This window comes from Calliphora vicina, chromosome 2 (assembly GCF_958450345.1).
Source record: "Calliphora vicina chromosome 2, idCalVici1.1, whole genome shotgun sequence".
Lineage (NCBI taxonomy): Eukaryota > Metazoa > Arthropoda > Insecta > Diptera > Calliphoridae > Calliphora > Calliphora vicina.
In genome coordinates this window covers 114,860,314-114,876,991 of record NC_088781.1, presented here as the reverse complement: position 1 = coordinate 114,876,991, position 16,678 = coordinate 114,860,314, and the positions used below count along the sequence as shown (strand labels likewise).

At 31.3% G+C, this 16,678-nt stretch overlaps 1 protein-coding gene across 1 annotated transcript in view; it reads left to right on the top strand.

Moving 5' to 3' along the window:
• The window catches only part of side-II (sidestep II), a 399,801-nt gene that overhangs the window by 309,419 nt on the left and 73,704 nt on the right, over positions 1 to 16,678 (top strand). The window contains exon 11 of the mRNA XM_065500441.1: positions 4,502 to 4,604. Within this exon, the coding sequence (XP_065356513.1) occupies positions 4,502 to 4,604 (103 nt within the window). The remainder of the gene's footprint in view (positions 1 to 4,501; positions 4,605 to 16,678) is intronic.

The following is a 16,678-nucleotide window of genomic DNA, read 5'->3' as shown; positions in this document are numbered from 1 at the left end:
ACTACTTGCACAACTAACTAGTTCGATGTGGCTGCTAAAGTGTTAGTTAAATGGTTATCATTTGCTCTATAGTTCGCTAGCATATTCAGTAATAAACAATAGTCAGATATTCGCCTTAAGTTTATGAAAATAAATTTGAGAAAAATAAAATCCTCTGAACTTTGAGACAACATGTAATGCTGAATGAGGCCGCTCTTGTTTTCGTTCTCACTGATGAGGCAGAAAATGCAAAACTTGAGAGTAGACTCACATGCAATTCTTAATAACGAATAAATAGCAGTACAAATAAGAGCTCTGTGGCTTAGTGGTTGGAGCATTTGACAGAAAATGAGAGTTTATGAGTTCTAAAATTCACTAGTACTAGTTCTCCAGTGGCTAACTAATTCGACATGGCGGAACTAGTTCAATGAACTGCAGGGTTAATAACATACATACATGTGTGCGTATATGTATGTATGAATATATGTTTGTTTGAGTGTATTTATAAGTATTATACAAATGTCATTGACTTTTGTTTGTGTTTTTCTTTATTCATATGTTGTATGTGTTTTTATTTTTTGGGTATACATACATAAGTATGTTTTGCAAGTGTTAGTGTGAGAGTATCAGTTTAAGTAGTAAATTTATATTTATTTTTGACAGTGCGAGTGTTTTTGTGTGTGTGTGACTTTGAGATAGTGCTACTTTTAACTTTAAATTTTCATTTATTTTGTTTTAATATCTTTCTTTTCTCTTCCGTTTTGTATTTATGTGTTATAAAGTAAATGTAAAATGTGTTTTTCGAAATTGTTTTTTTTTTTTTTGGTTTTCTGTTTGAAAGTTGTTAAACAATATGTCAAATGGAAATGATATGTTGCTTTTATAATTTTTCTTGTCAACAATTTGTATTAAGTGTTGGATAGATATTTAAGAAAACCATAAAAAATGAGGAATATATTTTGACATATTAATAAGAGTAATAAATTAAACAACTGTATGTATGTTAAGTTTTTGTATACACATCAAGAATATTTTTAAAGTACAATATGTATGTTTTTTTTTTTGAGAAAAATCATTATGAACGCAGGAGTAGTTAATAAATTTAGTAAAGATTGTTTTAATATCCGTTTTTAATATCCAGTCAATTGGCTTTATTAGTTAGATAATATTACATGACATAGCCTGCAGAATACATGGAATAGCTCAAATTCGTAGTAAACCAGACTATATTTCGGCCATAACGTGTCGGATATTCGATTCCAAGTGCTTGATCGTTTCTGGTTTGTATATACGAGTAGTTATTAAATTTAAGACAAATTATCATACGCTCTGTATTAAAGGGTTTTTTAATAAGGGCATAGAACTTTAAATTGAAATAGAATAGATAAAATCGCATTTAATATCCAGGCAATTGGCTTTATTAGTTAGATAATTTTACATGGCATGTGGCATGTGACATGTGGCACCATGCTGCTGAAACGACATGTCGTTAATAATAATGCCTTTCAATCGAGGCACGATAAATATAGAAAGTATGTCTATATATCGCTCACCGTTGATGGTAGCTTTCTGACCATTATTACTTGTCAAGACATATGGATCAATGATTCCAATGACCCGTAAAGCACACCAAACACATAATTTTTCTAGATGTAATGGTGGTATGACAATGGCTAAGGATTATCATCGCTCCAAATGGGGCAATTCTGTTACTGAACTAAATGTTAAAATAATAATTGTGGGTCAATAACGATGATTCCTCTGGTCCATTCACCAAATGTATGGCGCGAGAGAAGATCGGTAGACTTCCATTGAATCATGTAAGTATGGCAAAACCAAAATCCTTACACAAAAGTGTCCATAAAGTGGATGAACACCAGTTCAGTTGTTGAGCACGATGACGAATTGACGCATTTGGATTATCATTAACACTACGCTGCATAGCTTTTTCTGTGAGCACTGTAAGGTGTCTTTAGAATTGCGTGTTATCTTTAAGAGTGAACGTATTGCGAAAACGATCTATTGTTTCTCAAATTCATAGCTCTTATGTACGAATATGAGCACCATAAAATGCGCGTAATGTCCGATGTATTCTCCAAATTGAAACATGATTTTCATAATAGATTTGAACATGTTGCAAACGTTGCTCTGACGTGAGTCTTTTCATTATAAATGTTCGAACCAAACTTACCACAAGACTATCGGTTGTCTGTCTGTCAAACCAGCTGCCACAGAAAACAGTGCCAATAGTTATTCGCCACTAAAAAATACCCTTTACGCAGTGGAGATTCCCTTACTGTTTCTCTCTTCGCTACTACGTAAGAACAACAATTTTACCGAAGAAGTTGTGGGTCAAAGTTAAATTTAAATATTGTTTAGTGGACCCTAAAATGTTGGTTAATCAGTGATTCCAAGACAGCGGTTATAGCTCTAAGATTTTGTTAATAATTAGTGTCTACTATTTATAAAAGCCAGCTAAGATCTATTTCTGACTTTAAAATATTGACCTTTGTATTTCCAAAGTTGAGACAAGAGTAACAAAAATTTCATTCCAGATGAAAGTTCCATATTTTACATCCACAGAGGAAGTAATTTTAAGTTTTGACTTAAAAATGGGAAATTTTTTAAAATTTGTAGATTTTATTTTAAAATATTTGTACAATATAAAACAAGTCGGTCAAGCCCGACCATATAATACCCTACACTAAGTACAAGAGCAAAAATTTGGTGATATGAATTTTTTATATATAGAACTTATTGGGAGCGCAATTTGTGGAGATACATTTATAAATTAAACATTTATGACCGACAAAGTCCAATTTCGGAAGGACATTTGTATGGGGGCTAGGTGAAATAATGGACCAATTTCAGCCAGTTCCAATAGGCTTGGTTCTTGGGCCGAAAAAATAGCATGTACCAAATTTGATTAAAATTGCGACCTGTACTCTGCGCACAAGGTTTACATGGACAGCCAGCCAGAAAGCCAGCCAACCAGACGGACTGACGGACATCATTTAATCGACTCAGAAAGTGATTCTTAGTCGATCGGTATACTTTAAGGTGGGTGTTAGACTAATATTTTTGGGCGTTACAAACATCTGCACAAATGCATAATACCCTCCCCACTATGCTGGTGTAGGGTATAATTATTCAAAGTATTGGCCATTGTTAGCTATGAGCCTTTCCCATTTTTCTGTCAAAGTATGGATTCCTAGCCAAAAACACTGCTCATCTTTTAAGGCCAAGAACTAATCAAGTCAATATCGGATACTTAGTTGCAAAGTGAAGCTGATCCCAAAAAGAGCGTTCTGCATCGATAGAATCAAATAGTAGTCGGACGGCTCACGGTCTGGACTATAAAGCAGGTGAGGCGAAACATCACAACTACATCATTACTATTTAACGCATATTTGGGCCATTTTTCGTTCCTAAAGATCCCTTCAAATAAATCCTTTGCATACGGTACAGGTTCCCTGTAATGATCTGGTCAGATTTCAGCAGCTCATAATAAATAGGACCCAAACACAAAGCACTATCTTAGCGCCATTGATTTTTGCCTTTAGTGTCGATTCGGAAAGTTGACCGGGATTGGTTGATTATTTTGATCGGATTATTTTGATCGGATCTCCTCTATGCACACCGGCCTTTTATCGTAAGATATTAACGATTATCGATTAGATTGATGTCAGATATCTTAAACTTCCACAATAATGTAGATATATTGATATTTCACAATTATTACAGATTTCGACCAATCGGTTCCTAAAATAATAGTCCACAAAACCTTCCAGAATTTTATGAATATCTAATTTATACCTTAAAAAGCTTAAAATTATGTACATGTACTTAAATTCTCCTGATTTTTATTTAACCCACCATTTGATTTCTAACATAACATTGACTTTGTAGAAATTTTAATATTTTTTAAATTAAAATTTAAATGTTTATATAAAATTTAATTAAATTTTTACCATATTTATAATCCTGCTTTAATAATGCTCTACATTATCTGCAACATTACTATTTCCATATATGCCTGGCAGTCTTAAAAACAGATTTTGCATAAAGTTACAAAAAAAAGGTCATAATACTTTTAAAATATCAAATAAAAATATTGAGTGATTAAATTCTATTTCAGCAGCTATTTGCATAAAGAAAATTTAATAAAATAATTGAAATCACAAAAGAGACTTCATTAGTAAATGTTTTTAGGCAAAAATCTAAATTAATAAAATAATGTTAATTAACACACAGACTAACAGACAAAACACACAAACTCTAATGAACATTTATTTATGAAAATGGAATAATAAATGTGAATTCTTGATATATCTATGGATGTATGTCTATATACATATACATATTATTTGATAACTGTTATATAACCACCCACTTTAAAAAGGTATACATATGTATAAATTTACCCATATACTTACATTTGTTTATAAATACATGTCTAAACATGTTTATATTTTATGGTTTTAGCATTTATTTATATACATTTCCATTTTAATTTTTCCAGACACACCAATTTGCAAACATTTAGATCGTGTCATCTTAATTGGTGCCTCAAAGGATGAAACTGTCGAAGTTGCGTGTGAAATACAAGCGGATCCACCACCCAGGTATTTTGTCACTTTCAAATTTTGTTTAACACACTACCACACAAAAGAAACACACACACACAATTAAATATCTATGTATGTATACACTACAGTCACCACACATTTCCACATATCCTACTTGTAGCATATTTGAAACTAAAGTATTGTTGTTTCAGTTATGTAAATAAATTGATTCTTAAAGATTTTGTAAAAGGATTTTTATTTAAGTTTATTTTGTTTATTAAGATTTACATATTCATTTTACCCCCATTAACACGAAGTCTGGTTATGCGTTAACTAATAGTTATACTGTCGGTTAAAAATAATTTTGTATGAAAACTGTCACATAACCAGACTTCGTGTTACTGAGGGTTAGAAACTTTATTGTTCTTAACAATTATTTTCAGATGTTGCGTTGTAAGGTTTAACCTTAAAATATATTGTTAATGGACCAAATTATTAAGTTTTCATGAATAACCGCTGAAAACAATTATTTTATGTGTACTAAAAGGTCTTTTATTAAGCGCCTTCAATTTTTTAATCTAAATAAGACAAAGTGTATTTAAAATATCATGGAAGTTTTTATACCCTACACCCACCTTAAAGTATACCGATCGACTTAGAATCACTTTCTGAGTCGATTAAACGATGTCCGTCCGTCCGTCCGTCTGGTTGGCTGGCTGGCTGTCCATGTAAACCTTGTGCGCAGAGTACAGGTCGCAATTTTGAAGATATTTCGATCAAATTTGGTACATATTACTTTTTCGGCCCAAGGACCAAGCCTATTGAAAATGCCTGAAATCGGTCCATTATTTCACCTAGCCCCCATACAAAGTCCCCTCGAAATTGGACTTTATCGGTCATAAATGTTTAATTTAGCTATGTATCGCTCCAAATAAGTTTTATATATACAAAATTCATGTCACCAAATTTTGTTACGATCGGTCCATAATTAGTCATAGCTCCCATATAGACCCGCTTCCGAAAATCACTTTAACGTGCATAAATCGCTTAAAAATGTTGGTATACACACAAAATTCAACATAGTTAAATTTAATATAGACATAAATCACCTAATTTCAAGGTGATCGGTCCATAATTGGTCATAGCTCCCATATAAAGCCCACTTCCGAAAATCACTCATGAATATAAATTATAGATATTTTAAAAGAAAAATATTTTTACTCATTTACTTGGTGTAGGGTAAATGTAAAAAGTATGGTCGGGCTTGACCGACCATACTTTCTTACTTGTTTATTCTTTTGAAAGGCCTATGTCTTGTGTGGCACGCATCCGAAATGTCAATTTTTACATGACTGTGGTATATAAATCATTCTGATTTTGACCAATGGTATATGTTATGTTGTCTATGAGGGCCGCTGTCTTTTGTGGCTTATTTGCTTAGACCTACAACTAAAGAAAACACCACAAGAAAATGTTTAAGGATTTCAAATCGCACGATCTTATTGGCTAGATCTTACCTCCACATCAGATGACCATGCCCTCAAATCGCTTGTCCAGAATTTTCAATATAGAATGAGATGTGTGGCATGTAGCGCCGTCCTGTTGCAACCACATATCGTTGGTGTCTATATAATTCAATTTAGGCCAAAGGATGTTGGAAATCATAGTACTATGTCCGACGGTGACATAGGTCTTCATCGTTCTTAAAGAAATATGGACCGCTGATGGGGCTATCCCTAAATCCATACCTAACAGTGGTTTTTTCGGGTAGCATTGAGTACTCCTGGATCTCATGTGGATTGGTATCGTCCCAAATTCTAAAATTTTTTATGTTGGCGTATCTATTCAAGCGTACAGAACGTTGCCCGCATAGAACCCATTTTGATAAAACAATTTTATCATTTTCACTTGTTCTTGATGACGTTTATCCATCCATGGTGATTTGAAAAAATAAACTGAATAAATTTAAGCAAATTCGACAGAAGTAACTTCAACAATTTGGCAGCTATGAACTGTTAAAATTCGGAATACCATATTGGAAGACCCTTACATATCGCTAATTTGCTGCAACAACGTCATAATTTAAAAAAAATTAGTTTCGAGAAAAACGACTTTGAATGTTTTATGACATTTTACTATTTCTTAAATAAATTTTCAACAAATCATGCGATTTCTGAAATACAACCTAATTTAATTAGTAGATACTAATATCATTCTAATCTGTATTTAACCCAAATTTTTACTTGTCAACTATACGAAAAATCATGAATTTTAATTTTGACGTTTTCAATAAAAAAAACCATCATACAAAAAATAATTGACTTTTTGTAAAACTGATAAAACTATCAGCCCAATTATGAATAAAAATTCCCCGGGAGTTTTCCCCTTTTCTCATTTTTCCTATTCATATTCAATGGGAAAAAGCTCCCGCGGAATTTTTTATTCATAATTGTGCTGTATATGAAAGACTAAAGAACGGTTCAAATTTTGCATTACTCAGTTGAAAACACCCGTATTTTGAGTTATGACGTTGTTGCAGCAAATGAGCGATATGTTTTTCAAGAGTCTTTAGATCGTCCTAGGCTTTTTTATCATGTGGATTTCAGTTCAAACCTTGACATACATATTTCTTCAGAGTCCTGCTATGCTATGTGCCCAATACATTTAGATTTGGACGACTTTCTATAAGTTTTCATAAATTATAGACATGACAGTCAAGGACAGGTTTTCTTTTCCTCAGAAATGTGGATTACAGTACAGTTTTGTAGACGAAATTCTATCTCCGCCAGGATGTTAGAATCACTGCATTACGCTATAGTGAGTCAATACACTTCTTGGCATTATTACGAGTAGAGTATACGGCATAAAAAAACCATAGAAAGGCTAGAGCGTCCTCTACGGAAGCCGTACTGGATTAATTCAGCTAAAATGTTAGCTTTAAAAGAGTCGGAATTGATGCACTGGCATTATCCTTTAGTCTTTTAATGAACGATAAAAAGCGTTTACTACCCTGGGAAGCAGTAAAAACTTTAGAACCAAAGTGTTGTTCGTATAGAGCTCTTTCGCCCTTAGTACTTTAGCACACGAATATCTTGCCTTTTTGCGTAAGAAATCAGTTTCTGCGTTTTGGCTATTGCGCCAAGTTCTGATTGCTAAGGAAAGTTTATTCAAAACTTCCTATCCAGCATCAGAACTAATTAGACTATCATAATAGATCAAGTACAATTTTTCAGAGACTACTCCATTGGGAGTTTCGAGTTATTCCAAAGTACAAGAAGTTGCTACTAGAAGCCTTCTAAGTTTTTACTGATTCGTTCCTTCTTGCTTTGTGAGATTTACTCAGAATATTAAAAGTTGCGGTTCAGAGACACCTTTTTGATTCAAGCTTATCATTTTGCTATGCTTTAAGTTTCAGTTTATAACCTATTCAAATAGATCCTTCCTGGGCTATTTCTTCCCGTTGAAGTTTTTCCAACATATAGTTATGCTTTTGTAACTTCCTGTCTCACTACACTTCTACCACTTTGTCGTTTTAATAACTTCTTATCAATCACTTTGTAAGCTTAAAATGCCGAGTCATTCCTATTAGGTTTTATATACTTCTCCTTGGAAAATTTCTTACTAAATTGACCTTTTCTGGTACTCTGTCTCGTAATGACTACTAGCTCCAAGTCAAGACACTTCGTGGGTTGAGAAAGACGAATCGTTGCATATAATTAAAGCAGAATGTTATTATCGAATATAAAGAAATTTTATCATACATTATATATATATGTACTTACTTCCGAATTGGACGAGGATCTCATATATTTCAATTAATGAAAGTTTCATCATTCGTTCTATTACATGTATGCATATTAATCTATCTAAAAGTACTCCAATTTTCTTAGGTCTTTTATTTATGTCAGTACTTCCTCAGATTTTATGATGTGAATAGGCAATAAGTAATAAGTTTGATGATTAATATAATAATCTATGAATAATTGCGATTTATATAAAATGATTGTAGTGACTAAAATACAGTTCACAAGATCTTGCTTTTTCAAACACAAACTGCGAAGCCAAAGTCTCTTGAGGTAATCGAACCCACAACCGTTAAATTGATTGCACAGCACACTATAGTCTAGTCTATCGGAGCACTCTTATACTCCTTAAGTAATTTATTCTTTAGATAACATTTACCTTGCGATTAATTTCAACTAAGAATTCACTCCTTTAAAATTTTCAAGTGGTTTGACATTCAAATGTTTGTGGTTTTTGCAAACAAGTAAGTAGGTTGCTTGTATGGAGGTAACATATACTGAAGAGTTTGAAATGTCATACAAGTGTGCGCTTAAGTGTATGAATGAATGAGCTTTTGTGATAATATTTGTAAGCGAGACATATTTATGTAAACCTTAATATGAAAATGGTTAAATTTTCAAAAATGGAGGCTGATTGCCACCTCCACCACCACACACTAACTCAAAAATACACATACTTAAAACATCAACGCTTGTTAAACTTCCTGTAAAAGGAAACATTTGATTAATGTTGTAAAAGATTTTTTTATACCATAACAGCAACAAACTTGAACAAGAAAAATATACAAAATTGAAGAAAAAGAAATACAAACATTAACAAAGTTTTTTTTTTGCAGATACTTTTATTTATTTTCTAAAAGACACAAAGAAAATGATGTGTTTGGCAAAGTAGTGTAGAAAGAGGGAGAAGAAAATATCAAATTGTGTAAGTTTTTATGAGCTACATCATTAGTTATGATAATGTTTGTCGTTGGGTTGGCAATATCTAAAAAAAATTTAGCTCAGTTTGAATAAAGGGGGGCTTTTTCCAGTTCTAAGTCAATTTGGCTATGTTCGACTGTTTGTCTGTGTGTAGATACCCCTACCACAATTTTCCTCCACAATATTATCCATCCTTCTAACCAGAATTTTTATTGAAAATCAGATAAATCGGTTTAGCGAAAGGTTTGAAGCCATTCCCACGATAAGTTGATCTTCTTTCCGCAACAATCTCGCTTGGCAAAATATTGCCAATTGAGCTATAGCTTTATAAGTCGAAAGTTTATTTCCTTACCGAAGATCTGTCGACGCAGCAGACCTGTTGAGCTCATGTTGTTGAAAATACCCTTCCAATAAGGACTTCCGAACAGTTGATATCGGCCATATTGTTGAAGATATATTTGTCGAATTGGCTTTTATTTATTAGGTTTGCCAAATCACCACGGACGAATATAGAGTTCAACAACACATGCAACATTCCGCACGCTTCGATCCAAGATCCAAGAACGTCCAATGCATCCCGAAACAGTCAATGTTTGGTGTAGATTTCGGGTAGGCGACGTCATCGGTCTACATTTTCTTGAGAACGCCATTGACCAGACTATCACCGTCAATAACGAGCGACAGCTGTATCAGTCTGGACAAAATTTCGACTACAGCAGACCTACTACAGGCATGTTGTTATAGTGTGTGTAATTTGGCATCAAAGTTGAGAAGAGTGTAATTTTAGTTTTAGTTGAAAGGTATTTAAAATTCGATACAGTCGAATAATTCATTCTAACTTGTCTTATTATGGAAAATCCTAAAGATTTCTTTACACTTTTTATTCCTTCATTTTATACAAATTTTATTTTATTTCAAATAAGGGTCGTTTAACAAAGGTTTTCCTCTTCTTCATTATTATTATTATTGATGAACACAAAACTGTGTTTGGTTTAAAATTTGTTGAAACTTAAAATTTGTTATGGTTTTCGTAAGGAACAAGAAGAAATAATAAACAAAAGTTTGCATATTTTAAAAGAGTTTTTCTTTTTCTAACTAACAAAAGCATGTCAAGGATAATGAAAGATGAGGCAAGGAAAAGGGAAGAATTTTTAGATCTTGAAGGATCTATAATATTAGTCAGTTAGAAAAATCTACTCATTTGTAAAATAATTTCAATATGAATTCTGCATTGGTTACGGCTGTCAATACAAGCTGACCGCTACTCGTCATGGAACAGAGCCTGAGCAATTGTTTATACACAATATGATTTTTAATTTCCATTTCAAAGTTGAAAATTTACTTAATAAATTCTGTAAATATTTATGCAGTGTCTAAACATACTTCATATAAATCTATTTTAATATACTTCTATTAAAACACAAACAAAAAAACTTTTCTCTCTAAATCCTGTCTACATTTCTTTTCTATAAACAGCAAAATTAATTTATCAACATCAGTGCCACCGTTTTCTTTACAATTATTATTAAAATATAAAAAAATGAATAATGTTTGTTAGGAAGATGTTTTTTTTCCATATTTCGATTTTCTTGTTGTCCAAAAAAATAGATTCCATTTTAAATATTAATATTTGTTTAAGCTAACAGAAGATAAAAATATTAATTTCCTTTTGAAAGCTATATTAAATGAATTTTAATAACAATATTTTATTGAATAGTAAATAAACTAAAACTGAGAAATGAAAGCTATTCTTTAGGTTTTTAGCAAACTGAACTTCACCTTCGTGAGAAGGCTATATATAAGTTTATCATTCCGTTTGTAATTTCCAGTCGATTTCGGAGTCGATTGAGCCATGTTCGTCTGTCTGTCTGTCTGTTGAAATCAATTTGCTGAAGACCCCAGAAGACCCCAGCATCCAAATCTTCAATAATTCTGTCAGACATGCTTTCGAAAATCTTCCAATTTAAAATCAGCAAAATCGGTCCACAAATGGCTGAGATATGAGGAAAAACCCAGGACAACCTCGATTTTTGACCTATATCTGGATTACTAAGCCATTAACATAGACAATATGGATATCTAATGATAGATATTTCAAAGAGCTTTTTTGCTGGGAATTCGAAAAAAAAAAAAAATTCCAAAAAATTAAAAAAAAAACAAGTAAGAAAGTATGGTCGGTCAATCCCGACCATATAATACCCTACACCAAGTAAATGAGAAAAAATATTTAGCTTTTAAAATATCAATAATTTATATTCATGAGTGATTTTCGGAAGTGGGCCTTATATGGGAGCTATGACCAGGCACCGTAACAATTATGACATTTATAATAAAAATCACAACATAATTGTTATTTTCTGAGTTTTATTTTTTTTGTCAGAAATAATTGATATTTTCTGATTTTTATTTTTTTTGTCAGAAATAATTATTTTTGATTTTTATTTTTTTTTGTCAGGAATATTTGTCAGACTTTGAGTTTTATTTTTTTTGTCAGGAATATTTGTCAGACTTTGATTTTTATTTTTTTTGTCAGAAATAATTGTTATTTTTTGATTTTTATTTTTTTTGTCAGATATATTTGTCAGACTTTGATTTTTATTTTTATACCCTTCACCACGAGTGGCAAGGGTATATATAAGTTTGTCATTCCGTTTATAATTTCTACATTTTTCATTTGCGACCCCACAAAGTATATATATTCTGGATCGTTATAGATAGCGAAGTCGATATCGCCATGTCCGTCTATTGAAATCAACTGTATGTTGAAATCAACTTTCCGTAGCCCCCAAATAACTTACAAACATGATTGATACGTCAATATATCGGGAATTCTCCCGGCTCGGTTGCCATTTAAAATCGAGAAAATCGGCCCACAAATGGCTGAGATAACGGGACAACCTCGATTTTTGCCCTATTTTTGATCTATATCTGGATAACTAAGTCATTATGACAAAAAAAATTGTTTGGAAACAAAAAAATTTTTGACAAACAAATTTTTTTGATAAAAAAAATTTATAACAAAAAAAATTTGTTGTTAAAAAAAAAATTTATGACAAAAAAAATTTGTTGGTAAAAAAAAAAATTTATGAACAAAAAAATTCTTTGTTAAAAAAAAAATTCGGGTAAAAAAATATTTTTCCCGATTTTGACCCATTGTAGGTCAAAGCCTTATATACATACATCGTTGCAATGGACTTTGAAATATCTATCATTAGATATCCATAATGCCTATATTAATGACTTAGTTATCCAGATATAGATCAAAAATAGGCCAAAAATCGAGGTTGTCCCGTTATCTCAGCCATTTGTGGGCCGATTTTAAATGCCAACCGAGCCGGAAGAATTCCCGATATATTGATGTATTAATCATGTTTGTAAGTTATTTGGGGGCTACGGAAAGTTGATTTCAACATACAGCCGAATAGACGGACAGACGGATATGGCGATATCGACTTCGCTATCTATAACGATCCAGAATATATATACTTTGTGGGGTCGCAAATGAAAAATGTAGAAATTACAAACGGAATGACAAACTTATACCCATGCCACTCACAGTGAAGGGTATAAAAATAAAAATCAAAGTCTGACAAATATATCTGACAAAAAAAATAAAAATAAAAAAATAAAAATTATTTCTGACAAAAAAAATAAAAATCAAAGTCTGACAAATATTCCTGACAAAAAAAATAAAACTCAAAGTTTGACAAATATTCCTGACAAAAAAAATAAAACTCAAAGTCCGACAAATATTCCTGACAAAAAAAATAAAAATCAAGAATTTAAAAAGCATGTTATTTTATGAAATTATAGTTGAAAACAATCAAAATGGTATGCTTGACTTGACTCTCCGATATTATCCTGTGATGGCTTTTTTACTAATTATTATTTTCGGTCCCTGGCTATGACCAATTATGGACCGATCACCTTGAAATTAGGTCGTGTGATTTATGTCTATATTAAAGTTAACTATGTTGAATTTTGTGTGTATACCAACATTTTTAGGCGATTTATGCACGTTAAAGTGATTTTCGGAAGCGGGTCTATATGGGAGCTATGACTAATTATGGACCGATCGTAACAAAATTTGGTGACATGAATTTTGTATATATAAAACTTATTTGGAGCGAAATTTCTGTAGATACATAGATAAATTAAACATTTATGACCGATAAAGACCAATTTCGAGGGGACATTTGTATGGGGGCTAGGTGAAATAATGGACCGACTTCAGCCAGTTTCAATAGGCTTGGTCCTTGGGCCGAAAAAATAATATGTACCAAATTTGATCGAAATATCTTCAAAATTGCTACCTGTACTTTGCGCACAATATTTACATGGACAGCCAGCCAACCAGACGGACGGACGGACATCTTTTAATCGACTCAGAATGATTCTAAGTCGATCGGTATACTTTAAGGTGGGTGTTAGACTAATATTTTTGGGCGTTACAAACATCTGCACAAACGCATAATACCCTCCCCACTATGGTGGTGTAGGGTATAAAAATTGGAAAAAAAAATAAATTTTGTTTTCCTAAAAATATTTAAAATTTGTATTTTGAAGTATAATTTGGTGAAGGGTATATAGGATTCGACACAGCCGAATATAGCTCTCTTATTTGTTTTTTTTTTATCAAAATCTACAATTTCTTTCCTATAACTATTACTATTTTGAATATATACAAAAAAAGAATCCACACTGTACGTATTATTTCTTGAATTATAACAACATAACTCACATCTACATACGTTATTACTCAAACAAATTAGTTTCATGTAAAGTCATTACTTCCATCATTTCCCTGTAAATAAATATAAATATGTACAGAGATAAAATTTCGAGAATATAACAAACAAGCATATGATCTAACATCAAGGGAACTCATACTGCATTTTACAACGCACAGTGGAGCAATTTTTCGTAATTCAAAGATTTTGCACTTTTTCATACAAAAAAATTTGTATAAATTTTCTTAATATTTTATTCCATAAGAAGACAATGGTTCTGACCTAGTAACATTCAAATATGAAGAAGTGCAATATTTTTGAAGGACGGAGATTTAAAGTGGCATATTCTTGAATGTAATTGAATATTGAGTTTATGATTTTAAAAGTTTGGGATCATTTCAAACCCAAATGACATTAAGGGTAATTACCATTTTTGAGCTGCTATTACAAATAGTCTACTTCATGTTATATTTTTCTTAAATTTCATCAAAATCGGCCCAAAAATATATAACATTTCGCTATCTTTCAATTAGAAATTCCAAATATTGAAAATTTTGACCCTTGACCTTCACGATTTAAGACTTAACGTTTTCTAATTTTAGTAAAACTTACAGAGTACATTTAGAATTATATGGACTATACTATTATGAATAGCTTCTACTTAAAATTCATAACAATCAGTATATTTAGCTCATTCGCAAAAATATGGCCAAAGAATTAGTTTTTCTCGAAAAATGCAAAATTTAAATCGCAGGTACGGACAAACTATAGGAGATATTTTCATAATTTTAATATTTTGATTATATATTACATTCTCAATAAATCTCAAAAAATTCTGAAATTTGTTTAACCCTGCTGTTAGGTTTGGACCATTTTGGTCAATTTTTTTTTTATTTTTTATTTAAATTTGAAATGGCTTATCGTATCAACTTAAAACATCAGCTCAGGTATTTTTTTCTATTTTAATGTTTTTAGTTAGTTTTTAGCTAAATAGGATAGAATCGAACTGAAAAAAATTTAAAGATACAAATCGTAGGTTATGGACCATTTTGGTCAATGCAATATATTTCATTCTTTATATGAGTAAAAGTAAGAAAAAACAATTATGATTTTTTGTTATTTTCGCAGAAAGATAGACAATTAGTTTTTCGATTCTATTTGCATACAAATCTATTGCATATAATGCATTTGGCACCACATTTGGACTTACATCAATTGCAAATTCGCCATTTTCTAGTAGCTAAAATTTGTATATCACCTCTTGTAGATGCTAAACTATTTGATGACGAAACTTGTTGTTGAGCCAACAGCTCTACTGCAAATAGATTTTTGGGTTTGACTGTCCTTTTCAACATATATTCTTCTAATATGAATATTGACAAAAAATAACAAATCCTTAGTAGAGTTATAATAAGAAACAATTGCTGGTATCTTATGATTATTGAAATTGATTTTATCTGTTTTGTACATGGTGCTCAGCAATACAGTACCTTTATTTTTATGGCCGATATACGAAACAATTGTTGCGATTTCACTGAAAGCAAATGCTACATAAGAAATTTCGGTGGAATAAGTTTTTTTTCCGAATTGTTCCCATATATGTCCGTTTCCTTTGTAATATTTGTTTCTATAACTCAAATGATGAAGAAAAGTTATCAGCTGTTATCAGAATGTTATAAAACATTGAAAGAAGAGTTTCCCAATTGTTCCATAACTCAAACTTGTCGTTACTTTTTTGTTGTCTATTGTTGACAAAATCATCCAAGCGGAGAGCACTTGTTATCATTATAAATTATCCTAGCTTTCATCAAACAAACCATACAAATCTTCGTTTTTGCCACTGCAATATATAATTATTATGAGACCAAAAAACCCCAACAAGAATTAGAATACCACTATATGCCCGCAAAATGGAATTTTTTAAATCTTTCCATTTGCTTTCAAATTCAATATTTATTCGTATTTTTAACGATTATTTTGATGCTAATGATATAATATTCTCTACTGAAGCTCCAATGTGACATGGTAAAGGATTTGCAATCCACTGCATTTTGTTTTTCGCAATGTATAATGCATCTATACTATAATATCATTCATTATCTTCACCATTGTCCATTTCACATTAATCAATATGACTTCACATTCTCAATATTTTCATCCAATATGGAAGAAATTAAAATATCTAAGTCACTTTCATTTAGAATTTCAGCAATACCACTGACAATATTTGGTCGATTTTCCATTTTTTTATTTTTTTGTTATCTACATTGATATATCCACTTTTATAAATAGTTAAAATGTCTGGTCAAAGAATTTTAGTAAAATTTCTTATGAAAAATATAAAGTGGACCAAAATGGTCCCTTACCTAAGATTCGTAAGTTTTTTTTAACCTAACAGCAGGGTTAACAACATTTTAAAAAATCTTAAAATGGAGTCTTAAAAGATATTTTTTTTTGGCCATACCTGGGAATAGGTTAACGATATCCTACGAAGCAAAAAACTAATATACAAGTAAACATGAATATATTTTAAGTAAAATATATTCTCAAAATATGTTAATTTTGTTCTTACATTTCTTGTTCTAATGGCCTAAGACAAGTTTATAACCTGGGGAATTTTTAATAACTTTAACATTTTTCAACCAATTTCTGCTTTTTATATCTCATTAGAACGACA